Here is a 27,192-nt window from a genome sequence, read left to right as displayed (position 1 = left end):
CATATTTATTCCTGTTACAATACTGTTCTTCAACTCAAATACTTCTTTTCCCTGCCTGGTTCTCCACCAAAATTTGAAATTATCGACAATGATCTTACTGCCTCTCAGTCTGTTTTGTTGTTCTTTTATAAGACAGGTTCTCATTAGCCTTGATCATTCTAGGAGACTAGAGTTTCCTATGTGAATTCACCTTCCGAGTCTGGATGGTCAGAATAATTACCACCATGTGTTTATACGTCAATATTAATGCTTCCTTCACAGGCAATATGTTAACTGCATTTTAAGGTTGTATTTCTAGCAGTGTTTTTCATAGCCAAATTAGAATATGGCTCCATAGGCACCCTGCTGTTGACTGAAACACTTGGAAATTTCTCCCTTTGCCATCTGAAATTAATGATCCCAACACTTACAAAATAAATTCTTACAATTATTTTTTTTAAGTGAATGTCGTCATTACATAGCATTAGATTTGCTCTCATTTCTATTACTCAGTCTAAATAGTTCAATTTGTCCAGTACAGAAATCAGTCCTACTTTGTAAATGTACCAATTCCATGCACTATCAAACATCACTAGCATACTACTACATTTTGCACCAAAGAAGTCATTAAAGAAAACATTAAAGGTCACTCTTAAATCTCCATAGGATTCCTGTGCAAGTAAAGGAGAAGGATAGGTTCTTTTCAAAAGCAATTGAGAGCAGAAACCTACCTTAGTTATTCTGAACCTTTCCTCAGAGAAGCTTTCTATTGCTTATAAAGAAAGCCAGAACAGAATAGTTAGTTTTTCTGAATACTCCTGTTCCTGGACCAAGGAGATGACTAGCACAATTTTTCTCTTACAGAAAGCCACGAGGTTTCTTAATCATCTAGGATGTGTGATCTTAGCTTGGGAAGTGGAGACAGACATTGGGTTCTGGTCCCTGTAACTCTATCCACACTGGAATTGTCAGGGCATATTGAGGATGTCTTTGAATCAATACTTTTCATGACACCTAGAACTACATTTTTCTATCACACTGAAATCTTTCTCAGATATAACATCATGTTTTGTGGACATTTGTATAGCTGTGCATTTTTATATCCTTCTGAAAATTGGTCATCTGGATTAGATGTTCTACATAATTTATTCAAGACAATAAATTATTTATTCAAGACACTGGTTTAGATATGTTGATGCTCAATGAAAACATTAAAAGTTCTATTGCAAGGTCAAGAATTATATTCCCTAGTAGGTAGGAGAAATTTTCTTAAGTGCTGCAAAAAGAAGGGTTATAACTGAACTCAGCAAAAAGTAGTATAGATTTTTTTCAGGCAGCAGCATGTATTTATGAAATACTTTTTCTTGCGGGTGACCTGGTAGATAAAAGAGGAAGTTGAACTCAGTATTTGGTGTTCGTGGCCAGAAAGCAGGAAAGAAACTCTGGACTTCAAATTAGAAAAGGTTAAACATGCTTTATTCTGAAATCACCCATAACATTTCTTGATTCCTGTTTTGTTTGAACTCTTAACACAGAAAGCTTCAAAGCTGCAGTGCTTAACAGATGTTCTATACATTAGTACACTCAATGCTGTATTTCCATAGCCTGTTCTTTCAAGGCCTTTTTCTTCTGCTGTGTTACAGGTGTCTAAATCTTTTCTCTTGGCCTGAGGAGAAATAAGTTAAAACCTACAAGTTAAGAAGATAAAAATACACATTATTATTATAATTTTATTACAGGCATTGTTATTGCTAAGCAAAGTATGTTTGAAGCATTAACAAAACTACATGCCTAGTACATGAGTTGTGGTCCTGACTCATTTTCTGGACTATGTGAAGTTACTTCTTCTGCAGGGTATAAATATTTCCACTCTGTAAAGGACTGTATGGTGTTACAAGTATAGGCCTACGACTATTGTAACATATTGCACAGAGGTCAGAGATAAATTTGCTTAAAGAATAATACATCAGCTTAGAGACAAAACCTTGCACTTAGCACAGATCAGGGCAGAAAACCAAGGAAGAAGTATCTTTCTGCCCTGCTAAGCAGTGTGCCCCTAAGGGAGATTTACCTCTGAACCTGCAGATCTGCCCCTGCATGCCACAAACTATTCAGCTATGTGACACACAGGCAGAGGCAAACCAGGAAATGAGCAATACCCACAAGTCTGATCACCCAGTGAGAACTTTCATACACAGAATAAAGCCAGAAAGAGCCCAGTGTGAAATCAACACAGTCTGTATGAACATAATTACGTATTCAAATGAGGCATTATCTCCTGAACAGAGAATGGTAAAAACGTAAGTCAGAGTAGCCCTTCTCACAAGCACAAGATTCTAAAGTCTGGGGAGCAGTGAACCAGAATGAGAAAATACTGTAATGTAGTGTGAGGTACCAATTACTCTCATTAAATGTGGTGTCTTCAAAGCAGCAAATGACATAATCAGAGTCTCTTACCCACTGCTCTTGTTTCTGCTGGCTGCTCACACATGTTCTGCTGGCAGCTATGTGCTTATGTATATGAATTTTTAAAAATATGTCTATTAATAGAGTTATTAAAAGATTTACACATGAAAGAGCACACACATAGTGAAAGAAACATCTGCAAACAAACAAAAAAAAAAAAAAGGGAGAGAGAGAGGAAAGCACCACAAATCTTCTTGAGTAAGAAGACCTCCTACCTCCCAGTAGGAGGTGCTGAGCCAGGCCCTAATTTCCACCAGAGTGTAGCATGCAGTGAAAGGCAGCTGCATAGCACTGGTGTCACATATTCATGGCAAAGCACCACCTAGTGTGAGAGGTGAAGTTTGAGAAAGGGCTTCCTTAGCCAAGGAAATTTAAAGTGCACTTCCACGTGAAGCACACGTACAAAACATATCTTCAAATTAGCAGTGTTCAACATGTATCCTTTTCCTTTTATATTAACCACAGAAAATTTAAGCATCTGTTTACTAGAAAGTAACAGAAGAGGAGTTCATGCAAACCAAATGAGAAGTGGGGCAAGGAAAATCAATTTCTTATCAACTGCAGGGCAAGTAACATTAAACAGATTCACAGGGCTTCCAATCAGTACCAAATAACAACGATTCCTACACTGCAGCGATAAAGCACCAAATTTATGATAGAGAAGACTTTATCTTGTTTTGGAGAGGTTGTGGAATAGAAGAAATCCCACACAACTTTTGGCTTATCCCTCGAAAACAGATAGCAGGGGCTTTTCTTATGACATTTCTGTTTTTTTATGAGTATTTTTTTTATAAAAGAGCTAATGCCCTGAGCAAATACAGCAACAGAAAAGAGTAAGAATTATTTTAAATTCTTTGCATAAAGCTAAAAAACCAATTGTGACATGTTAGCTCAAAATAAGAAAGAATTTCAATACACTGCAGATGGCTGGAGCAAAGGGAATATGTGACATAAAATAAACTGTGATGAGATTACAAAGTATATCAGAATAGTTTGATTAATCTCCTGTCTGGGGAGTTTTAAGAAATAGAAACTACATAAGACTTAAATTAGAAGAATGATAAACACACACTTCAGACTTCTGCTTTTTCTGTTTTTAATGACTTATCTCCATTTTATCCAATGTTTTATTGCAGAAGCATTTTCACATCTTTAAATTATACCTCCTTGGGCAATGTGGTATGTGGTGTGTCTCCAGAAAACTGTGATTCTCAAAAATCCCTGACACACTCCATTTTTAGTTGCAGCTCCTCCTGTTACGAACATAAAAGTCAGTTTAAGACTTGAGGAGACACAGTGTTTATTCAAAGATCCCTTTGCAGTATTTTTCACTTCTTCCCTACCCAATATGCTGTTGTACCACTTTCCTTCTACTTACCTTTGGGAAGATCGTCTCCAGAAATGGGAAATTTCAGGCCTGCTTCACTCTTGGTCTGCTGCTTCTCTTCTTATATAGCCCCATCCCCATGGTATTTGGTATTGAGCTGAAAAACTCTTAAGAAAGAGCAATACTCTGCTGTACTCCCTGTATTGGGTGCAGCTAGGTTGTACCAAATGGCAATTGTGACAATAGCAGTTGTGACCAGTGTGGGAGTAGGCCACCAGCTGCCCTGCACCAATAACTCTCACTGGCTGGCTCTGGCACCAGGGTGAGACACCAGTTGAAAGGTGTTCAGTCAAGGATAAAGAGCAAAATCCATATCCTAGTCTCCACACACAGCAAGTTTAAATGCATGACCCAGCTGCTTGGCACTCCAAAATGTCCCAGTTTGCATAGTCAGAGGCTAACAAGTAACTAAGGATGACATTTCAAGTGAGAATAAGCCTAAAGGAGTTGATCAAGGAACACTCAGCTAGATATTCTAATTGACTGAGCAATATGCATAGATCCTATTAAAGCCATAAGTCTCTGTGCACAATGCAAGAGTGCCGGTATTTGAAAATTAAATGTCTTTAAGTCCAAAGAAATGCTTAATGCTGGAACATCAGCTCGGTGTTACTCTCTGAGCCTGAGTAAACATGGGGGGGGGTGGGGACACGACACCTTAGTGATGACTGGAGAAACTTTAGCAAGAGCACCACTGGTTTGTTCCCACTAGGTAAAAAGTATGTGTTTTTTTATTATTTCCTAGTAGCTAAAACCCATAAAAAATCATAGATGAAATCAGTTTTCCAAAGATTACAAGCATGAAGTAAATATAATCTTTCCGCCTGGACCACCGTATGCATCTTTTTAATATAACTCAGTTACATCCTGTCAACATCGGGATATTACCACATAATAATGACCTCATTTTACTTCACAGGTGGGAAGAACATGCTTTGTATCTCAGTGAATAAACAGGATAAGCTCTAGGCCTTACGTAGTCAAAGCAGAACTTGGTGAAAAGTAATGGTGGGAAGCCATTCCTGTAGAAGGCTATACAGAGCAGGGTGCACCCTGACGTCCTCTGTCTGAAATATCATGTAGACTGCTGGATGCAGCCAGCAATATCGATTGACACAAGCTGGAAGCAACAGCAGTTAACTCATGTGTCCACTTACAGTGAATTAAATGATATGAATGAACTTTGTGGCCAATAAAGATCCAGTCTTAATGTTTGAATTCTGCTCATATTGTAGAATTAGCACTATTCCTTCTATAGCTTTCCACCACATTAAGCTCTTCTCCTTTTGTTTTAATTAGCACACAGAAGACAACACCTCAAGGATTCCAAACAAATGAGTATGCTGATGCCCAGCTTCAAGAGATTGTCAGAAAAATGCGGGAAAGGGCCACAGTCTATAAGGAAAAGCTGAAAGACCCTGTGCTGTCCTCCCCTGAAGGCAGTCCTACAGCTTGTAAGTGAATCTAGAATATATGAAATAGCTGTGTATTTGTTGAGTATAAGATAAAGATTATTTTGTGGGAACAGAAAATGCTATGATAACATTTTTTGGTAAGTATAGCAAACTTCACGTTTACCCATTGAAATGAATCACTTTGTGCCCACTGGAGTCAAGCCACCTGTAATAGTTTACAATAACCCAGGTCCTTGGTACAAAATCCATTTGAACCCCATCACTGAAACATCCGTGGGGAAAATCTTGGGCAATCAAGTCTAGAATCATGTCTGTCAAGCAGTTTTATATATTTTAAATTAAATCCTAGATACCTTTATTCATTGGGATGAATCTGAAACATATGAGGAAACATATCTATCTTACAAGTAAATATAGGTCAATCTGAGATTAGATCTGTTGTGTAAAAGTAAATAAAATTTTAGCCATGGCAGCAAACTTCCAGACACACTGAGGACTCTAGGTATGTGTTTCAAATAGAGCAAACTCGTGAAATTCATTAAATACTGACTTTTGATAAAATATGAAACATCAAACAAATACAATGTTGTTACTCTTTATAGGAAAGTTTAACTTCATTTCTTTTTCACAAAGAATTGAGAGTGGTGATTTGATATTCTGCCATTTAGAGAAGCTGTTTAGTGTTTACCCATTTTTTAATAAAATAGAAAAAACAGAGCTTGACATCTTATAAACTCTACCAGCTAATAAAGGAATTCCATTTTTTTAAAAATAATACTTTGCTCATTTACCTCTTTTGTCCTCTTTGTAAAACTTAAAATCATTTATTTCTCAAATGACTATAGTTCCATTTCATCAATTTGCTGCTAAGACTGTGTATCCTATTCAGAGGTAAAGCCACCAGAATTAATGGGGCAAAAAGTTATCTAAGATAAAGATGGAAGAACAGGGCTCAAAGGAGTGCCACAAGGCTTTGTAAGCATATAAATGTAGAAAACCATAGGCTTCCCATTAGTTTCACCTACTGCATCTTGCATATCAGATCTCAGGTGAGGGGAGAGATCAGCCCATGGAACAGACATCTTTTCTTATCTCCGTCCTAACTATGCATTATTTGCAACAATCGTGTAAAGAGAAATGCCCAGGTGAATTAATGAATGCTGAATTATGAATTACTTTTTTTTCTTGTTGGTGTTTTATGGCTTTGGTTGTGGGCACTGTCCAAGGAAATGCAGTAACATATATTGCACTCTTTAACATGAAGTGCCCTGTTTGTGATAGCAGGCGTGCATGATTATATCAGTGGTTATTTTATTCCAATCTGTTTTCTAATACACTCAATATTGTAAGGAATTGTAGCTTTAGTCACTCCCAAGTGTTTTTAGAAGAGTTTTTAACATGATGAAGTTCTTGTATATGTTAATAGAGGGTGTAGGAATTAAACGACTGTTAAAAGGTCACTTGTGATATTCTATTTTCACTAGCACCATCAAAAAAGAAGCCTCCACCCCCACCAAAAGATGAAAAAAAGGAAGAAAAGAAAGAGGAAGCAGAAGTGAAGCCAGAGGAGGATCACTACTGTGATATGCTCTGCTGTAAATTCAAAAAAACACCACTGAAAAAGTACATGACCTATCTACAACTACCAGACAGCATAGACTCATACACAGGTAAATTAAAACTGTAAATTTTAATATTTAATATTATTAAATTATTTAAATTTAAATAGAATGGAGTAAAGGATTGCTGAAGTGACTCAGTATTATATGGTACCTACAAGCCACAGCAAGATCCACGTTCCTGTTTACAGTTCAGAGGGATACATAGATCCAGCCCTCAAGAACTTTCACTGCAAACAGGGAAAAGCCATGAAAACTGACAACAGTAGTAAGGATATGACAGTGTGATTTTGTAAGTGCCGTGAAGCTGATATATAAAACAACCACAATCAAACCTGATGACTCTTGATCTAGAATTTGTCCCATTCATTAAGGCCAAATAATTATTCTGTCAGTTATAGTATGCATAACAAAACATTTTGAGCTTTTTGAGATACGTTAAATTCTGTATGCTCTCATACACTTTTTTTTTTCCCCTTTTGCTTATTCATTGCGTGATTCCTCTTTTCAACATGTGTGACTTTATGAGCCTGTGCTACTGAATAAGGGAGAATGATAGGTTGCTCTGGGCAGAAAGGTTCCCAGAGGCTTCACTAGAATAAGTATATCTAAAAGAATGAAAACAGATTTTAATTTCATGCCTGTAAATTCACTGTTTTGTCTTTCAGATCGACGTTATGTAGCATGGCTCATGCTTGTGACAGTTGCCTATAACTGGAATTGCTGGTTTATCCCCCTTCGCTTTGTGTTTCCATATCAAACCTCAAGTAATACAATATATTGGGTTGCCATAGACATCATCTGTGATATCTGCTACCTGTGTGACCTGCTGGTTTTCCAGCCCCGAGTGCAATTTTTAAAAGGTGGAGATATAGTAGTAAGTATTGGAAGTGGGATTTCCACAAGAAGGGGGTATGTGTTGAAGTACATTATAGAAATTGCTTATAATCTGATACACGTTTCCTACTATGTCAAATCTAAACAACATTTTAGTTATCAAAGTATACCTATATTCTTCTTCACTGATATTCTATTATCCTGTTTTGGAATAAGGAAACATATCTATTGCCTACATTCTGGACAAGTGAATTCTACATACAAAAGTCCTTAAAAAAGAAAAGCAGGTTAGAAAACAACAGATACAAGCAGCCAGAACACGTATAAAACTCGTTCTTACCAGGAGTAAATTGGTGCAGCTTCACTGGAACCAGTGATTATATGACTATGTATTCATACATGTATGTATGCATTTGTATGTTTGTGTGAGACTTTCGGTTTTCCATTCACATTGTGCAGGAATTGTAGTTGAAGACAGTGCCCATTCTGCTATGGATGGACAGGATATAAGCACTATGTTACAAATTGTGAGATTATATTTTTTTGCCTACATCAGAACAAATCCCAGTAATTTCAAGATATATTCAAAAACATTTGATTTGTGTGTGTGTGTTTGTTGGTTTTGTTTGTTTTTTGTTGGTGGTGCTTTTTGTTTTTGTTTTGTTTTGTTTTTTTCTTGGGGCTGTATATATATAAATATATATATATAGTGTATATATATGCAATTTTGCTTGTTGCTACTGTTTTATCTTTTTAGAGAATAGTACAAAATAAAACTATAAGCAAATGCCTGTAGAAAGGTAAAGATTTGCCCTTAACGTATGAAAAGGACATATAGAACATGTCCTTTTCTTTAAAATCTTCCCTGTTTTTGATTCTTTAAGTTCTTATAGAAGAAAACCTAAAGTGAAAAAAAAAAGGAGTTTAGATAACTTCAGCGTGACATTATTGTGCCCAACAGACTGAAAATTCAAAATTATATATCCTCATAAGTAATTTGGAACTAGCTTTAGTTCAGTGCTTTTATGCAGAATTTTACACATCCAAGATATTACTAATACCTTTACAGAGGAATTTCAGATAGAACTATGTAAATATAGTTTGGATAGATATTAAATGCAGTGCAGTGTGATGTATTTTTCTATGCCTAGCCACTCAATAAAACGGTAATCTTGCTGAAATCCTAGAAAACTCAAGTTTTATGAACAAGGTTAAAAATTTAATGTAGGAAGCTTACCTTTTATTTCCCTTGAAACTGTTTGTACAATTCAAAGATTTTAGTGGGTGAAGAAATCATCTACCGCCTGATCTCTTGCATTAAGTTTAATGCTTAAAATGATAATAGTGAAAAGTCCTTAAGATTTTAAGGCTATTTTTAAAGTGTCCCTGGTATAAATTCAGTAAGTATAATAATAGATACATTTTTTTAGATACTTATCATTAGCCTTTCTTATTAAGGTATTAGCATCAGTTCCTATGGAGAGCAATTTAAAAATAAATAGCTAATCATTACTAATGAATGCAGCGTTGATTATTATAATGCTAATAATGTTAGCAAGTTAATGCCAGCTTTCAATGAGCTAGTTTTGTACAGCACCACCAGAAACATTCTCTTGGAACCATTAAAGTCAAAAGAAGCATTTGGCCCCAAATTGAAGGGTGTTAGGTCAAGGATCAGCCAGTACCGAGACCTCAAGACGGAAGGTTTGTGTGAAAATATAGCATACTTTGTTAGACCAAGAGCCAGACTTGGATAAAAAACAGATAAACCCCAAACCTGATTTTTTCAAGCAGGTCTAATAAAATCTGATCTAAGGTAAATTGGTCTAATAAAAATACTACTTCTTCCTACAGATATTTCTCCATTCATACTTTTAAACCACTGTTAATATAAATGCTATCATCCTTATTATCAGAAGAGTATTATTACTGTAGAATAGCAGAGCTCATCCTTGACATGCTGTTCTTGACTATCCCTTTTTCTCCTTTCATCATCACTGTAGTCAGACAAAGTGGAAATGAAGAAATTCTACCACAGCTCTATGAAGTTTCGGGTAAGTAGATCCTGTGTTACTGGTGTCATCCTGTAGCTTCTGGTTGTAGGATTCCATGGGATCTTTTCATTCCCTGAGAAGCACTGTTGATTTTAAAAAGTCAGCAGAAAGTGTTGAGTTGATGGAATGTCAGTTCTCACCATCTGAAGCTGGTGTTGCTGTCCTCATAAAGAGTGTTTAATTGTAAAACATAATAATTATAAATGCAATTCCAAATAATACTAAGTAATAATAATTGAACAAAATGAAATTAATAAAATTCTTATTTTGGATGAATTTGTGCAAGGCCATCCCCATACAAACTGAAAGACAAGAGCATAGTTTGCCAGGAGTACATTAAACAAAATAAAAAGTTTTAATTAGATGATAACTCTATTCAGTGAACTCTATGAAGTACCTGATGTTAGTGAATATGCCAGTGCTCACACAAGCAAACAGAAATTTGAAGCAATGTTTCTGATGCTCATAGTACTTTCTAAAATCAAAAGAAAAATTTTAGAAATGATTTAGAATAATTGTTCATTTTTTTTCCAAAATATTGGATTTATCAACAGAGGGAAGGTAGTCTGTTGAATTCTTGATACACATGCAGTTCTGTGACACTAAGCCTGCATCTCTGAAAACATGTTTTTTGCTATCTCTTTTATATATACTTTTGCACCTGTCTTATTTTGGAGCTAAAATTTGTCTCAGTGATTGCAACATTGCATTATCTATATGCCTGAAGGTAAGCTATCCAAAAGTGCTTTCAGGATATTAAAGCACAAATAAACACTTTACAGCAAAATTAGCAGAAGAGAGTCAAACTAAATTTGAAAGAATGAAATGGATATGCACAGTTTTATTTTAGGTTCACTCTTGAAATATATTTAGTGCTCTTGATTTCTACAGAAACTAATGGAAGCTGAATGTTCTCACTACATGCAAGATATAGATATTAACTGGGAATTAGTCAAATGATTAAGTACCAATTAACAGTTACTGGTATTAAAGCACTTCTGACTCATCTTTGCTTCTTCTTAGACATGTATCTGAGAGAGGGAGAGAGGCCGTAGAAGGCTGTTTGTCCTCAATCAAGTTTTTGGCTTGGTTTCCTTTTTTTCACAGAGTTCTGGCATTAACTGTACCTTCCTTGCATGGAATTAAAGGGCAGTATTGCTGCCAATGTGAGTTGCATCTCTCAGGGCAGAGACATTTCTGATTACAATGAGATGAAGCCCACAGTTCCATGTTCCTCTTGTATTCCCAAAAGTTATCAGTAACAGAGAAAAGCATCTCAAGACACAAATCTTTAGGCAAAGCCAAGTTTCCCACAGCATTCCTTCTCTGCACAGTATTCTTAGAAAGAATAAAGTAGGCAGATAAGTAATCATACAATTGGTGGACTGTGGAGATATGTTCAAAATCTTAGTGATATGGGAAGTAGAAGCATCCAAATACAACAGAAACCAGTATTATACATAAATATTTTTAAGTTCATATGATCCTATGATGAATCTTTTGTATGAAACACATGGATTTTGTCAGTTGCAAACACGGAGTCTATTTCACTGTGATCCCCCAGATTGCTTTAGGCAGCCTGGCCTTAAAAGCTGTAGAAGTTCCTATGACGTGCTTTTTGCACCCCCATTTACCAGCCACATGCCTACCATTTCAGTCTTGTCAGAACCATAATTGAAATAAAAGAATGTATTAATAGTCAAATATCTGAGATACTGCTAATAATCCCCATGAAACAGAAGCAAATATCAGACACAAGGGACTTAAAAGTAGGGCAAAGCAAAGCTGTTGGTGTTTTCAGAGATAATCTTGCCTGCTAGTACTTTGGAAATTATGGGCATAGCATGCTGACTGTTCAAATTTTATACTCAATCATGGTTCAATCTAAGTAGGTTTTTGACAGCAAGTAAATGCATTATGATTATTTTGAAATCTCTTTCTCTGCTCTTCAACAGCTCGATGTGATATCAGTATTGCCATTTGAAGTTTTATCTATCTTCTTTGGATTTAACCCAGCATTTAGAGCAAATAGAATGCTAAAGGTAAGATCTGTGTTAGTAATAGATGGCTAACAACACATAAATGCTTCTAAATCCCAGTGAAAATATGTTTATAATACTTAGGAGTATGGAGCTTAGAAAATGAAAAATATCTTCAGGAATCTTCTGAGTCTAAGCCACATCAGTATATAAACAGAAAAAAAAAAAAAAAAAATCTAGCCAACTGAAGCCATTATTCTCTTTTTTTCTTGTAGCTTTCTTATAATAAAAAAGCTGTTTTGTGATTAAGAAAGATTTGTTTCCATTATTTAAATTAGATTAATCTTAAATAAACTGTTTAGTTTTCAAACATCAAAAATATTCATTTAAGATCACTAATTAATGCCAACGTATTTTCTCTTTCTGTTGGTAATGTCAGGTGCTTAAAAGCAAAGGTGGAAATTTTAATGACAACGTAAGCTGTACATAGCACATTTAACAAGCATAAACCCACTTTTGTTATTGAGTCCAAAGACATGGAGTGTGCAGTGGACGGGCTGAGATGTGGTTAGACAACATCCCTCTCCCTTTATTTCACAGTACCTAACAGGCCTCAGTATGTTCCCCACACGTGAGGACAGTCTCTCTCTGAACTCTCTGTGCTATATGGTAGCCTCTGTGCTATTCCTTTGACCAGTTTAACGGTTAAATGCTACCTCAGAGCCATATTATTTTTCTCTCTCGTCTTTTGTAAAACTACCTCTGCATGAATCACCATCAAAATACTGTGTCTGCAAAACCAAAGCAATTATTGATAGTCATGTATAACAAGGTGAATGTCTTTTCTACTTACAAACCATTTATGAAACTGCACTTGATATGGAGCAGTATGTTGACAAAGAAATGGCTTTCATTTAAAGTTGGAAGAAGCGACAAGAACTCTAAGAATAAAATGAGGGGGCTCTTCACTTCAGTCTTCAACAAAACTTCATACTTCTATAAATCAGAACCAAAACAGTATGAAAGAATAAAAAGTTAAACTGTACTTGGTATTAGTCAAACAGATGTGTACTGAACAACAACAAAAATGTATGTGGGAATATTATCATAGAGTCATAGAATCATATAATATCTCAAGTTGGAAGGGGCCCACAAGGATCATCAAGTCCAACTCCTGGGTCCACAGAGAATCACCCAAAAATCAGACCATGTGTCTTAGAACATTGTCCAAATGCTTCTTGAACTCTGGCAGGTTCGGTGCCATGACCACTGCCCTGGGGAGCCTGTCCCAGTGCCCGACCACCCTCTGGGTGCAGAACCTTTCCCTAACCCCCAGCCTGACCCTCCCCTGTCCCAGCTCCATGCCGTTCCCTCGGGTCCTGTCGCTGTCCCCAGAGAGCAGAGCTCAGCGCCTGCCCCTCCGCTCCCCTCGTGAGGGAGCTGCAGGCCGCCATGAGGCCTCCCCTCGGCCTGCTCTGCTCTGGGCTGAGCAAACCAAGATTTTGTTTGGGGCTAAAGGTGAACTAGAAATTATTAACAGGAGGAATTTGATACAGCAGCAATTATTACTATGTAATCGTATATGTGGTTGTTGATACATATGAGCACTTACTGAATAGTCACTGGAATTTCAGAAAAAGAAAAAAAAAATTTTATAGCTGTAATGCTTCTGATAAAGCTGCCTAACCAGTTATAACCATTTGAAGAAGTAGAAGTCAATTATCAACATCAGCCTGACCTAAACAGCAAGGTTATCTCTAGAATCAGATTAATGGACACTCAACACCCAAAACAATGTTTTACTCAATTTTTATCTTTGCTTTGCAGTTCACCTCTAGATAGGTGTTTAAAGAAAGTCAGACTGCTGAAAAATCCATTATTTTCAAAATGTGTATGTGAACTAATAACAGTACTACTAGAAAAATATGTGGTGAAAGATAATGATTGGATTACTTTCACTTATTTTCCATTCAGCATAACACATTCTTTGAGTTTAATGATCGTTTGGAAGCTATTCTGGACAAAGCATACATCTACAGGTATGTGCTTATTAAATCCTTGTAGAATGCAAAGCTTGGCACAGAATGCCTTTCATTCAATGTCATAAGTCATCAGTGAAGCACTGGACAGTATATCTTTGTCGGCACAGTATGGTACATTTTAACTGTTCAATTTAAGATCTTTTTTAATATCTCTTCGTCTTTATTGTAATCATTAAAATAATAAATGTAAAGCTCCATTCATCTATGAAGTCCTGTTCAGTTCAGCTGGCCTGCTTGAGTGCAAAGGCTACTTTCATGCAAAATATTCACCACACTGAGGCTTCTGTCAAAATTTAACTGATCGGAACAATCAGAAAGAAGTTTCTTTAGTGAAAGAGCTAAAGAACAGCTTCATTAGGTTCCTAGCAGTGCCAAATCCTCAGTGGCTGTTTATTTGTACTTTATAAAAGTTATGAGCTTGAGCCTATATCAACATTTTTCTTCAAACATGCTCTCACCATGAACCTGGCATATACAGAAACTTGATCCTCCACTACATTGACTAAACTTGGAATGAGAATCAACTCAGTACGGCTCTCAAACAGTGATTATAATTGATGTCTACTGCACTGTGTTCTCACCTTCTGTATTCACCAAAAGAATTTTGGTTCCAACTCAGGCAGCCCATGGACACAGGTATGGCAAATTTCGTAGGTCCCTCAGCAGTCACTGCTGCAGCTAGGACCTGATCAGCCTATCTGCTCTATTGCCATTATTGTCATTTACTGACAAACGTTGTCAACAGCCTTAATTTATCCTGTTCAGTTCTTACACCAACAGATTTCTTTCCCTGTCCCAGTCCTGGGGCAAAATCTTTTTCCTGTGTGCTGCTGCATCATAAATACCATCTTATTAAAATACGATTACCAACTTATTTCAGAGAGTATTGCACTTAAATGGTAGTCTTTGTATTCGTACATTGCAAATGAGATATTTCATGTGATTTAAAAATTCAAAAAGGAGGTTGAAACATCATGTTTCATGTTTTCAGATACCTGTGAAATAAAAGACCTTAGAAGTCTGAAAGTTCTGCTAAAGTATTTATGAGATGCTGTCCTTCTAAAAGCTTATTCATATGTTACCCTCTCCTTTCACTTATTGAGGAGTTTTCTTTCTAAGTTTTTTTTTTGTTTGTTTTTTTTTAAGTCTTGTTGGTACAAGAGTAGGCTTCTCTGAATTTCCACAAGGTGAAGAAACTGCTTTTCAGTTTCTCAGTGGGCCTGGATGGATTCACTTCTCAAATTCACCAGTTTGAGTTTGTAGGAATACAGCTAGAAAAAGTTACTATACCATTATGGCAGATTAAGCACGCGCCTAGAGAAATAGAACATTTATTGTAGCAAGGGCTTCCAGAACCTTTACTCAGGCCTCAGGAATACACCTGCATGGACTGAAACAAGTGCACTAGTCCTAGCATGGTCAATTTTGCAATATTACTAGCTCAAATCAGCTATCTGCTGTTCTCAACAGCTTGCAGCCCTAAACAGAGCTATCCTGAAAGTGCATCAACATTTCAACAGAGAAGTGATATTCAGTTGCTAGCATCCTAAACAGTGCCAGTAGGTAGATGGCTCGGTGGCATGGAGTTGCAAAGGAGGTCATGTAACAGCACCTGAAGAACAAGCAAAGGAGACCATAATACAGAAGCAACTACAGAAACATTATCTCCCATTAACTTAATTTATAGTCCCAAGTTAATTAGACCTTATTAAATTTGCATATAACCACCCTCTCAGTTACTATGCACTGTGAACTGCATTGTATTCTGGCTGTAGCAGATGTAGCCATTATGGAACAGCCTCCCTGTGTTTAGGCAAGTCCTATACTTTTCCTCCCTATTTATCCTTTGGATACATGAATGTTTGAACAGAGAGCTAAATCCAGGAGATCTTCCTTTTGATCCCCATGTACTGGACAGAGGATATACAATGAGATCATTACTGTATTAAACAGGAAGCTGCTCAGTTCGTAAGCAGTTCATCATCGGTGTTCTTTGAAGAACTGGCCATAAGCATAAGAACTGGGATTAGGAATGATATAACTCCTGCTGTAGCCACTAAATCACACTATTTAGCACATCTACTGTAGGCTTCCTAGCAAAGCTCTTGCAAAACATTTAATTTCTGACCTCAGACGTTCCTTGGCTTTAGTTCACTGGTTCAGAGCCTACCTTGAACAGCGTCTGACAAACACATAATTTTGTACCCTCTAGCCTCATTAATATAGCTTCAGATTTCTGTAAATATTCATAGCCAGTAAAAGAGGTGGATTATGAAGTTCTCAGGAAATCATAATTTAAAAAATGATCCTGTGTCAAATACTCAAGGAAAGATATTTATTTGACCTTGGACAAACATCAGAGACAAGTTTTTTTGGGCCAGCTATTTTTTTTCACAGAGTCAATACAGGTGGGGAGCTACTTAGTGTATGCTTAAGTATATACATTATTGACACAAAAAGCAAAGGGTGCCATATTAAAAGGAGGGAAAACTATACATTTTTAACAGCAATTTAATCATTTGCTATTTGGAATCTGTTGACTTTTATAGGGTCATTCGAACAACTGGATACTTGCTGTTTATCTTGCACATTAATGCATGCTTGTATTATTGGGCTTCAGACTATGAAGGACTTGGCAGCACTAGATGGGTGTACGATGGCCAAGGAAACATGTAAGTCCTTTTCTCTCGCAATTAGTTTTTGTTGATTTTGCTCCTCCCTGAATCCCTCTCCCTTTCCCATGACTTTGTTTACAGGTTATGCCCTTACTTTACAAGTACTTGGATAGCTAACTTTTAGTACCATGACTGCTGATTAGCAGCTTTCATTACTAGCGCATATCTGGGGGGCAGGTGCAGTGAATAATTGGTTTAGTACTTTCAGCTTTTATAGGTTTATGAGTCAGTACTAAGCACTAACTTAATTAAACATTTAGAAAGCATCAAAGATCATAAATTAAACTCACTGATTGCTTATGCACATGGGAACTGTTAGAAGGATGACAGAACAATACCTTAAAGGAATCAGAGGCACCAGTCTTTTTCTGCCACACAGCACTGTCATTAAAATGCAACATTTTATTCCCACTTAGCAGCGTTGTGATTGGTCTAAAAAAAAAAATTCTACTGACCTTCTCTGATCTTTGGAAAAGGACATGCTTAACCAGGTGCCAAGGGGTGTCCCCAGTAGGAAGGAGTGGATATTGGCACACTGTTCACAAACTCCTTATGACAGAAAAAGTCTGGATGCCATCATTAAGATGAGGGAGAGGAAACAACAGAAAATAAGTAGTCATATATTCTGGGTGTAGTTATACAAAAACATATCTAGTATGTTCGGATGTATGAAAGAACTTACTTACATTTCTTTCAAAGACCACAAAATAGTTAAAGCCCCAGAAGCACAATTTGTTCATTAATTATGTTATTTGCAAAACTGCATATAATATACTACTGCTAACATAAAACACCTTTAAACAACTTTTCACGCTTCTCTTTTAATAGTTTGGAGACGTGCTCTTCTTTTTTGTAATTTTGTCAGACTTCAGAAGTTTGATGTGAAGTCACTGTTTTGAAGGGTAAGAAAATAACCTTTAGAGTAAAACGCACTTTGTGTAAAGTAGCACTGATTTTTAATAGCTAAGGTTCTCTCTCAAAAAATAAATAAAAAAAAAAATAACATTGCTGAAGTTTTCACACACCACTAAAATACACAGCTGGAATATTATAACCAGACATGCAAGCAGGCTCATGGAGCTCAGTGGGACCACTTATGTAAGTAAACTTGTACACAGGTATTTATTCACAGGATCAAGTATTCTAGAAATCTGTCAAGAAAAATGCATAATGAATTTCCTTTATAGCAATTTCAGTTAATGTCATTCTTGGGAATACTTGTCTTGTAATTAAAAAATAAGTTAACTAAGACTAAGCACCTGAAGGCTCTGAAAATAAAGAGCTTACCCAGTCTTCAAGTTTTTAATGTGAGAACAGCCAAAAAAAAAAAAAAAAGACAGAAAAGTCTTCCTGTTTTTCATGGGCAAAATTCAAAATTATTTTACTTTGCATTCATGCAAAAAATTGGTAGAAATTATTTACTGGCTTGACCATAGACAATACAGTTGTGCCCAGAGGCAACGGCCGTGTTTTTTAATGTTTTGTGGTACCTTTTCTATGAAGAAGCGAAAACATTTTGAAAACGATGTCACACTGGTATCAAATGGGATTTTTGGCAGAATTTATTATTAATAGTAATAATAAACTGATAACTTAAGTCATTACACTGAGATGTTGAAATAAAATATACATAAGAATATATTTATATATGCTTCATTAATCCATTAATCTACCTCATCTGACATTAGTATGCAATTATTCTTTTGCTTCTACGTAATTTATACTGTATAAGATCCCAAGTACATGGAAACTCAAGCGATATCCCAAGCTGACCTGCATCTCATAAAGTATAACCTGTTAGCCTTCTAACAGCAAATGGCTTTTGTATAGGATAGTCATCAAATCAACGACTAAGGCAAGACATATCTGTTTGCCAGATATTTGGAATTTTTTGACAAAGAGTCATAGTATGAAAACCAGTTATTATTGGAGATGCAGTTTGAAATTAAACATGTCAGAAAATATACTTCCAGGTATATATTTTTCTTTGTTCTTGGTTGTTCCTGTTTTCCAATCTGAGAAAAATATATCAGAATAAGTGACCAGAACTGCAGTATATATTACGGTAGAGCAATAATTTCCTTTCATACAGCAGTCAGAGAGGCAGATATCTGACGTAAAATATTCCATTGTTCTCATCTAGAATGGGAATGTGTTCAGAAAGAAGATAAAAAAAACATGGCTTCTTAGCTAATTAAAAAAAGTCGGACAGCATTTTGACAAATGAAACAAAACTGTAGCAGTCTCCGATTACACTGACTCAAAGCAAATGAACTGGCATTGATTTAGTGGCATTAAGGTTTTATGTGGAATCCCTGCTGTGTCCATAAAATGTTGCTAGTGATGTCCAAACTCAGTTCTTAAAAATGTCAGCACTTTAGGATCATGTTTTTCCCTTTCCCAGGCTAAAAAGAACACACAGACAAGAGTTTACCTCATCGGTTTGTTTATATGTATTCCTGAGCAGGAATACAAACTGGTGAAGTCCAATTTATAACAGCTGTAGCACAGCATTCAAACCACAAGTAAAATTATCAAAGCAGCAATTCTTCCAAATTCCTGCTAGATGTATTCTTTTCCAGTCTGTGTCCAGACTCGGAAATGTTAGTGCCAGTCCAAAAAAAAAATTGAGATATTTTGCATGGCAGCCTTCAATGAAAGCCTTCAACCCAAGCTACAAAGGGCAGTCAGGTTTACCCACACTGCAGCATACCCAAATCACCCACCCAAGGTGTTGCCAGCATTAAAACTGCTCTTGATGAACTTCCCATAATTACCTAGATAGATCTCAGTCTCTCCTAATGCAGGAGGATAGCATCACAGATGCAAAACCATAGTGCAGAGCTTATGTGACCAGAGCAGCAGGATATTGAGAAGGTCTCTTAATTCTAGCTAAGTGAACAATTTGAACCATATGTGTTTATTTTCAGTCTAGTTTAACTACGTAAGTAAGAGATTGGTTTAATTCCTTGAGAAAATGGACAAATCCTCTAGAAAGTGATTAAAGGCAGGAACCTAGTGTCATGGTTTTGAATTGTCCCCTGGAAGTATCCATTTCACTGCCTATGAGGGAAAGTAAACTGAGGGAGCTAAAATTCTCATGCAGCCCCCCGGTTCAACAATAAAGTTAGGCACAAAAATTGTTCCACTTATCTTATGGTATATCTTTTCTGCTGTATGCAAGCCATCTACAAGTAGGCTGCAAAATTCTCTAGCATATTTACTAATCAAAACATCCATTTGTATCCTAATGAATTTTCTCTATGGCTTGCTGCCTTCCTGCTCTGGGTGCAGACTTACTGGATATTTGGAAATCCCAGAAAATGATCACTGTATGTGTCTAGAACAATTCAACTTCTTTGGTTTACAATGACCAATATGCAGTAAGAATGGCGTATCTTAAAAGATGTTGCATATGTGCATATCACCTATATTCTGTACTTCCAAATAGGTCTGACGTGTCACACTCACAGAGCTTGCTACAGAGGCAGTTTTGTGCCTCCAAACAAACTGAATACAGAGCTGTGGTGGGTCTCACCATGATGGGCAGCTGAACCCCACAACCACTCCCACACTCCTCCTTCTCAAAGAGAAAGGGGGAGAAAATACAATGGAAAGGGCACAAGGGAGGGATGAGATAAGGACAGGGAGATCACTCACCAGTTATCATCATGGGAAAAACAGACAGCATAATGTTATTTATTACCTCCTGTTCCTCCTCCTTACTCTCTGCCCCTGCTCCACGTGGGGTCCCTCCCACAGGATGCCATCCTTCCTGAACTGAGCCTGCGGGGGCTGCCCACAGGGAGCAGCTCTTCAACAACTGCTCTAACATGGCTCCGTACCACGGGGTCCATCCCCCAGGAACAAACTGCTCCAGCACGGGTCCCCCACGGGCGGCAGCTCCCCCCAGACCCCTGCTCCTGCGTGGGCTCCTCTCCACGGGCTGCAGCTCCGGCCCGGGGCCTGCTCCTGCGGGGGCTCTCCATGGGCCGCAGCCTCCTCCAGGCCACATCCACCTGCTCCACCGGGGGCTCCTCCACGGGCTGCAGCGTGGAGATCTGCTCCGTGTGGGACCCGTGGGCTGCAGGGGGACAGCCTGCTCCACCAGGGGCCTCTCCACAGGCCGCAGGGGAACTGCTGCTGCGTGCCTGGAGCACCTCCTGCCCTCCTGCTGCACTGACCTCGGGGTCTGCAGGGCTGCTTCTCACTCTGGTTCCCAGCTGCTGGTTCCCAGCTGCTGTTGTGCAGCAGATTTTTCCCCCCCTTTCTTAAATCTGCTCTCACAGAGGTGCAAACAACATTGCCTAGTGGTTCGGCTCTGGCCAGCAGTGGGTCCAGGAGCTGGCTAGAGCTGGCTCTGATCTGACGTGGGGCAGCTGCTGAGCTCTGCTCACAGAGCCCACCCCATCAGCTTCCCACTACAAAAACCTTGCCATGTGAATGCAGCAGCCCAACCCATACATATGTCAGACCTAATGCTTTCAGACTTGCTGCTTGTAGCCTTATTTTTGATATAAATCATTGCAGTTTACACCTTACTCTCTGAGCACATCACACCCACAGTCATTTGATTAATAAGTCATTCAAGAAAGAAAGGTACCAAGGAGGACATCGTTAGAATGCCTGTTTATAAAAGCCTCTTCTTTATTCCACTTCAAACCTGTCCTGGTTGTAATTAGCGACTAAAAATGTGACAGCCCTGAAATAAAGCTTCACTGGGCTGTGTGAATACCGCCTTAAAATCTGACAGCCATATGCACAAAGATTTGATTTAATTGTATTAACCAAAACCACATAGGAACTTCGGCATAACATTACAAGGTGTCTTATATGTGTTTTTTTCTGAATGTTTTCATACATAGGACTTACTTCAGGGAAAAATCTAGTAGTTTGATTGCCTGAAGGATACACTTACTGTCTATGCTGTGCAGAGTGAAAATCTCTTTCTTGTCTCATGTTGTTTGCTCCAACAGTAATTTTATAGTAGGCTAGTAAGCCATATGGTAAGCAATGATGTTTTCCAGACACTCTAGCTAGTAGGAAGCAGAACTGCTAATGCCATTGAAACTGTAGTCTGTTTTTTTCTGGCTTTCCATAAACAAAATTTACAATCTCATTTCTTAGGAAAAACGTTCCTTTATATTTCAACACTGTAACTTTTATGTCAGATTAAAACAAAACCAATAAAATAAAGTAAAAAGAGAAATTATAAAATCTGTGCCTAAGAGATAGTGATTATCATTGTGACTTTATCCGTAGAAAATTTCCTCTGAAGTAAAATTACAAAAAAAAAATACTGTATTAACTACATCTTCAGAAAGGAGTGGGCAGTTCTGAAAACAAACAAACAAACAAAAAAAAAAACTCCTCAAGAGTCTGTATGCTTCAAAGAAGCATGTTTAGGATCCCTAAAGTCCTTTCAGGAATTGCTTTCATGCCTCACAGACATGGAGATTCTCTCCCAGAATGGAGATTATATCATGGACTATCATGGTGGATTTAACAGTCTTGGCATCTGAGGTCATTGAGAGTGAGGGAGTTTGTTAATTAGTTTCTTTCCTATAGTAATTAAGCACAGAAGTACTGCTAATTTCTTTACATTTTCGTAGTCATTAATTCTACATGTTTCAAGCTCTACAGCATTCACACTTATAACAAACGAATACAATATTAATATGCTTCATATGACAAATCCCCTCAGACAAGCTAGAGACATCATTTTACGTTTAAATCTGCAGTTCCTCCAACAGGTATGTGAGGCTTGTTCTTGCATGTCCTTTGAGCTACAGAACTCTGAGTGAAAGCTGCCACTTATGCATACTTTGCTTCAAGTGTGAATAGGTGATGGTGGATTTTTTTGAACCTGAGTGCAAATATTGTATTGGTGTAATCCAACTGTTCATTTTGCATCCCTAACAAGGAAAAATGACAGGATGACACATATGTAATGAATTTTTGATTTAAGGACTCTGAATGAAAACTGACAGTTCTGTCTGTTTAAAACTAGAAAAATAGGGTAAAAGTGATCATTGCTACTGCATTTCATTAATTTGAAACCAAGAAAAACATGACTTTGCAGTGAAAACCAAAAATCGATTGCATGATAAATCCTCACATTTTAGGTGAAAAGATTTAAAAACACTTCCAAGTGATTTAAAATGGAACATTCCTCACTGGAACTGTTTGATATTGTCAGTTCATTTTCTTATATTTGAACAAAACTGACCCTCCAATAGTATAGTTACACAAACCATTTATTAATAGGAGTTGAGTTCATATCTCAATAAAAAAAAGATTTAAAGTGGGGGCCACCAAACTAAAATGTACTACTCCTGAAGTTTGCAGGCCGATCAGGTTGGCCTCAAACTCAGTGCAGACATGAGAAAATGTATGCTAGACTGTCTATTTCAAAGAAACATCTCATTTCTTCTGGTTTTGTTGCTGGGGGTTTTGTTGCTTTTTAAATTTTATTTTATTTCAAATTCAATAAAATTCAAGAAACAGAATGAATCTTCATTGCTTTAGAAGCTATGGTCATTGTTGATAGGAAATCTCACTGTACAATTAAGGAAAACATACTTCTAATTATTAGAGAAGCTGAAATCTGATTGTATAGAGACTTATAAAGTCAAATTCTAATGATGAGGGGGCCTTTAGAAATATTCCTAGATTTGTTAGCTCAGAAAAGAAAGAAACAATAGCACATTCATGGCAATGATTAGAACTAATTAATTGCAGCTGCACTTAATGGGGTATGCTGCATTACTAATGGTTTTAGAATGAAATTTTAAAAAGAATATTAGAGATGCCAAGGCGCTTTATATATATAGGCATAGAGTTAGTATGGCTATCCTCACAAAATCAAAAAGAATTAATTCTGTACAGGTCCTTTGTTGTTTTTAGAAACTCATGTTATCAACTAATGGAAATTCAGTGATTGAATGGAATGGACTCTGTCATGCACAGGGCTGTACAAAAAGGATTGTACGAGCAGAAAAAAAAGTCTTTGGCCAAAGAGCTCACACTTAAGTATGGGAAGGGAGAGACAGTAAATGGATACAGGGAAGGAGGCAATATATTGGAGGCCATATGTTGAAGTACAGTGTTAGTGTCTCACTGCTATGAGCTTATAGCTCACTGCTATGTTTGCCCTCCAGACCAGGAGAGTTCTGAGAAAAGCCTGAGGGGTGTTCACAAGGTAGCCGCTGATGGACAGCTCTTCCCAGGCATGAGGGACAGTAGTGAAGGCAAGAAAGTGTTTGTTAAGGTGATAAAAAGGGTAGTTAATGACATAAGTAGCTCCAGTCAATAACAAAAATTCTGTTTGTATTCACAGGTACCTGAGGTGTTACTACTGGGCAGTTCGTACGTTAATCACCATTGGTGGCCTTCCAGAACCACAAACCCTGTTTGAGATAGTTTTTCAACTGCTGAATTTTTTCTTGGGTGTCTTTGTCTTCTCCAGCTTAATTGGTCAGGTACATCAAGAAATCAATAACTAGATATATTCAATGAACTGCAGTGTAGCGATAATATATTCAATTTTGTTCTGTTTAGTTCCAGGAAAAAGTTTAGCTTCAACATACATGTCCCTCTTTTTCACTGTCATCCATACTTACCCTTCTGACTGCTGCATGCATTTAATCAGTTCCCAGTTTTGTATGCCTTTTGCACACAAGTTGATTTAAAGCCAAGTCTCTGCATGACACAGATGATTCTTAAAACTATGTACAATTCCTTTTTTATTTCTTCACAGCCAAGGAGACGGTTCCTTAACATTCACACTCTACTGTTGAATCTGATATGAAAGTTATAACTGCAGGTATATATTAACATGTACAAATTATCAAATAAATCAAACTTGATACTACTGACAATAGAAATCTCAAGATTTCTGTCAAACTAGAATTGAGATATCTTCCATAAGTTACAAAATATTTGCTAATTTGAAAATTGACTATTTTCTATTTCTGTTGGTTTTCATATGGCAAGAGGAAAAAAAAAAAAAAGCCTACAGCAAAGCAAATCAGTTATACTTCCAGACAAGTGGAACCCAGCATGAACTATTTCCAGCTTGTAGCTTGTTAACTACTAAATTTGAGTTTTAGATCCACAGGTTTTAAAATACCTTGCCTACAGAGAAATAGCATGATTCTTATGTCAGGCTGTGTCTTGTGTTGGATTCCTTTAGAAACGATTCCAGAGCTTTTGATTTGTACATGTCTGTTACTGGGAGAATTAATATGAAAACATAAAGATATTGGTGATTTTTTTTATGAGTTCAGAATGTGAAAAAAAGTTCAGCCAAAGTTAAAAAAATATATATGCCTCTTGCAATTTAGAAGTGTGAGATACCCAATTATCATAGAACATTCTTTCCTATAAAATATCAAATTCATCCACAAACAAGTATTATCAAAAATAAAACCAAAAATTACCAAAAACTAATTATTCATATAAAAGCTCTCTTCCCCAAATAGATTTGAGATTAACTTTTGTAACCAGTGTAGTCAATTGTGGAATCAAAACTTATTAATACGCAAGCAGCTTCATTATATTTTGTTATAATTCCTGTTTACAAAAATATTTTAAACTTACTGAGTTATTCCCAATTTAGCACAGCTGCCTAAAAATTGTTATTCCTCCAATCAATTGCCTTTCTGTAATAAGAAATAGAATTTGCCTCAGTATCATACTAATCCTTGGCCACTGCACTGTGAAGCTGTTCTACTAAAAACAAATTGCATTTGTGTTGAAATGTTAAATGATGTTCCTGCGCTAAAATCTTCAAGGTCAACTTTCAGCCCAAAGTGGATTTTTAGGACTGATCTAGCTTCAATTTAAACAGTGTCAGGATCTTTGTTCTGTTGGTGCCAGCTGATGTTATTACAGAAATTTAGCCTGCTTTGCTTCATTTCTGACTTGCATGGCACAACAAATACACAGTAGCTTTATTATAGATGTTTACAAAAGCATTATCTGTATTTTTCATGCAAGTACAGAAATAAAAGACAGAAGAACAAGCTGAAAAACAAAAATGATTCCTTTAAAAATAAAAAAAAATATAGACTGTTTCTTATACAGTTAGGTTTTATTTAATGTTCCTGAAAAAGCAGATGAAGGAACTATTCAAAACATGGAGCTGAATGTATAATTAATCAGCAATTTTGTAAACAAGTGTTTTATTCTTTTTTTTATGTCCTTGACAAGATACTCAAATCACAAATATTTTTGCTGAAATGTGTAGTAATATCAACTGATGTTTGCAGATGAGAGATGTAATCGGAGCAGCTACAGCAGGACAGAACTACTACCGATCCTGTATGGACAACACTGTCTCCTATATGAACACTTACTCCATTCCAAAAGTGGTTCAAAATCGTGTTCGAACCTGGTATGAATACACATGGGACTCTCAAGGAATGCTGGGTAAGGCTTTCCAATTCCAGTTACACAGAAGCTCAAAAAGAGAGTGTTTTGTGCAGATATAGCTATAAGGTGAAATGCACAAATCTTTTCTGAATTTCATAGGAGAGAGCGAGAGGGGGGTATTCCATTTCCTTTAGAAAAGCAAAAAACTCCAAAGCAATACAACGCTTTCTACTTCACAATTTCTATTAATTTATGTAAAGTTCTGGTTATATCTTTAGACAAGATATGCAACTTAAAAGACAATTTCTTCTGATTAGCATAGTAGCATCTTCCTCATTTGAACTCATAAATGCTAGAATTACTCCACTAAGTTGTTTTTCTATGCAATGTTCATTTTTATGGACTTTCTTTCATTCTTCCTTTATAGCTTCTTCCAACTAATCAGGTTTTTGTTGTTGTTGTTGTTTTTGTTTTTTGTTTTGTTTTGTTTTGTTTGTTACAGATGAATCAGAATTACTGGAGCAGATGCCAACCAAAATGCAATTAGCCATTGCAATTGATGTGAACTTTGCCATTGTCAACAAAGTTGACTTATTCAAAGCAAGTACCTTTACAGGAGAATGCAGCAATATGTGGTATTTGTGAGACAGAAACCTTGTTTTGTGCATCTTGCCACACTTAAGAACGTGTTTGTTAATATTCAAGGCAAAATAAGTCTAAGAATTATCTAAGTCAGTGGAGACAGGTCAGGACAAAGACAAGTACCTGTCTTTTTTGTGTTATATCAGAGATTAAAAAAAAAAAAAAAAAGTGAATGAGATTAAGAAACAGTCCTGCTATACTGACATATTAAAGCTGATGTTATGGTAAGACTGTCAGATTTCAGAGTGTAACTAGGACCAGGAGCGCGGCGAACAGGGCCGGCAAACAGGGAGCGACGCGGTGGGAGCGACGCGGCAGTTAGCGAGGCAGTTGGCGCAGGCAGGGCGGAGCGCTCACACCCGCCCATAGGGACAACTCCCTAACGGCACTCTCCTGTCAGCTGGGCTGCAATGGTCTCCACCAGGCACGGTGCCTTCTCTAGGAAGTCAGTGCACACCCAGACCGACTGCCCGTCCAAACATGCGGCAGTTCAGGTCTCCGGATGCGGGGAGTGTCTGAGCCTCTTGCTGCCATCGGCGGGGGGCAGAGAGACTGCTTGCGTGAGGTGCGAGCAGGTGGACGACCTGGTCCGCATGGTGGCGGAGCTCAAGGAGGAGGTGCAGAGGCTGAGGGATATCAGGGAGTGCGAGCGGGAGATAGACTGGTGGAGCAACTCCCTGCAGGACCGGAGGGAGAGGGACCAGGGTGAGACGCCCCAAAGG

General features: G+C 37.3%; 1 protein-coding gene and 1 long non-coding RNA gene across 3 annotated transcripts in view; one reads left to right on the top strand and one right to left on the bottom strand.

Annotated features, from left to right (window-relative positions):
- Positions 1-27,192, top strand: part of CNGB3 (cyclic nucleotide gated channel subunit beta 3) — a 69,706-nt gene that overhangs the window by 26,779 nt on the left and 15,735 nt on the right. The window contains exons 4-13 of the mRNA XM_013172391.3: positions 5,132-5,286; positions 6,732-6,917; positions 7,535-7,743; positions 9,707-9,757; positions 11,713-11,799; positions 13,711-13,775; positions 16,328-16,450; positions 23,793-23,934; positions 25,726-25,885; positions 26,331-26,428. Of these exons, the coding sequence (XP_013027845.3) occupies positions 5,132-5,286; positions 6,732-6,917; positions 7,535-7,743; positions 9,707-9,757; positions 11,713-11,799; positions 13,711-13,775; positions 16,328-16,450; positions 23,793-23,934; positions 25,726-25,885; positions 26,331-26,428 (1,276 nt within the window). The remainder of the gene's footprint in view (positions 1-5,131; positions 5,287-6,731; positions 6,918-7,534; positions 7,744-9,706; positions 9,758-11,712; positions 11,800-13,710; positions 13,776-16,327; positions 16,451-23,792; positions 23,935-25,725; positions 25,886-26,330; positions 26,429-27,192) is intronic.
- Positions 618-22,519, bottom strand: LOC106030548 (uncharacterized). Of its 2 annotated transcripts, XR_010828694.1 has the most exons (4): positions 20,114-22,519; positions 3,824-3,939; positions 3,609-3,698; positions 618-1,667 (listed from the first exon to the last, which is right to left on the bottom strand). It is a non-coding gene; the product is annotated as an uncharacterized lncRNA (long non-coding RNA). The 2 variants fall into 2 exon arrangements; XR_007157512.2 differs by lacking the exon at positions 20,114-22,519 and having other exon boundaries at positions 3,824-5,203.

Source organism: Anser cygnoides, chromosome 2 (assembly GCF_040182565.1).
Source record: "Anser cygnoides isolate HZ-2024a breed goose chromosome 2, Taihu_goose_T2T_genome, whole genome shotgun sequence".
NCBI lineage: Eukaryota > Metazoa > Chordata > Aves > Anseriformes > Anatidae > Anser > Anser cygnoides.
Note: the sequence above shows the minus strand (reverse complement) of the source record. Positions and strands in the feature narration are given on the sequence as shown.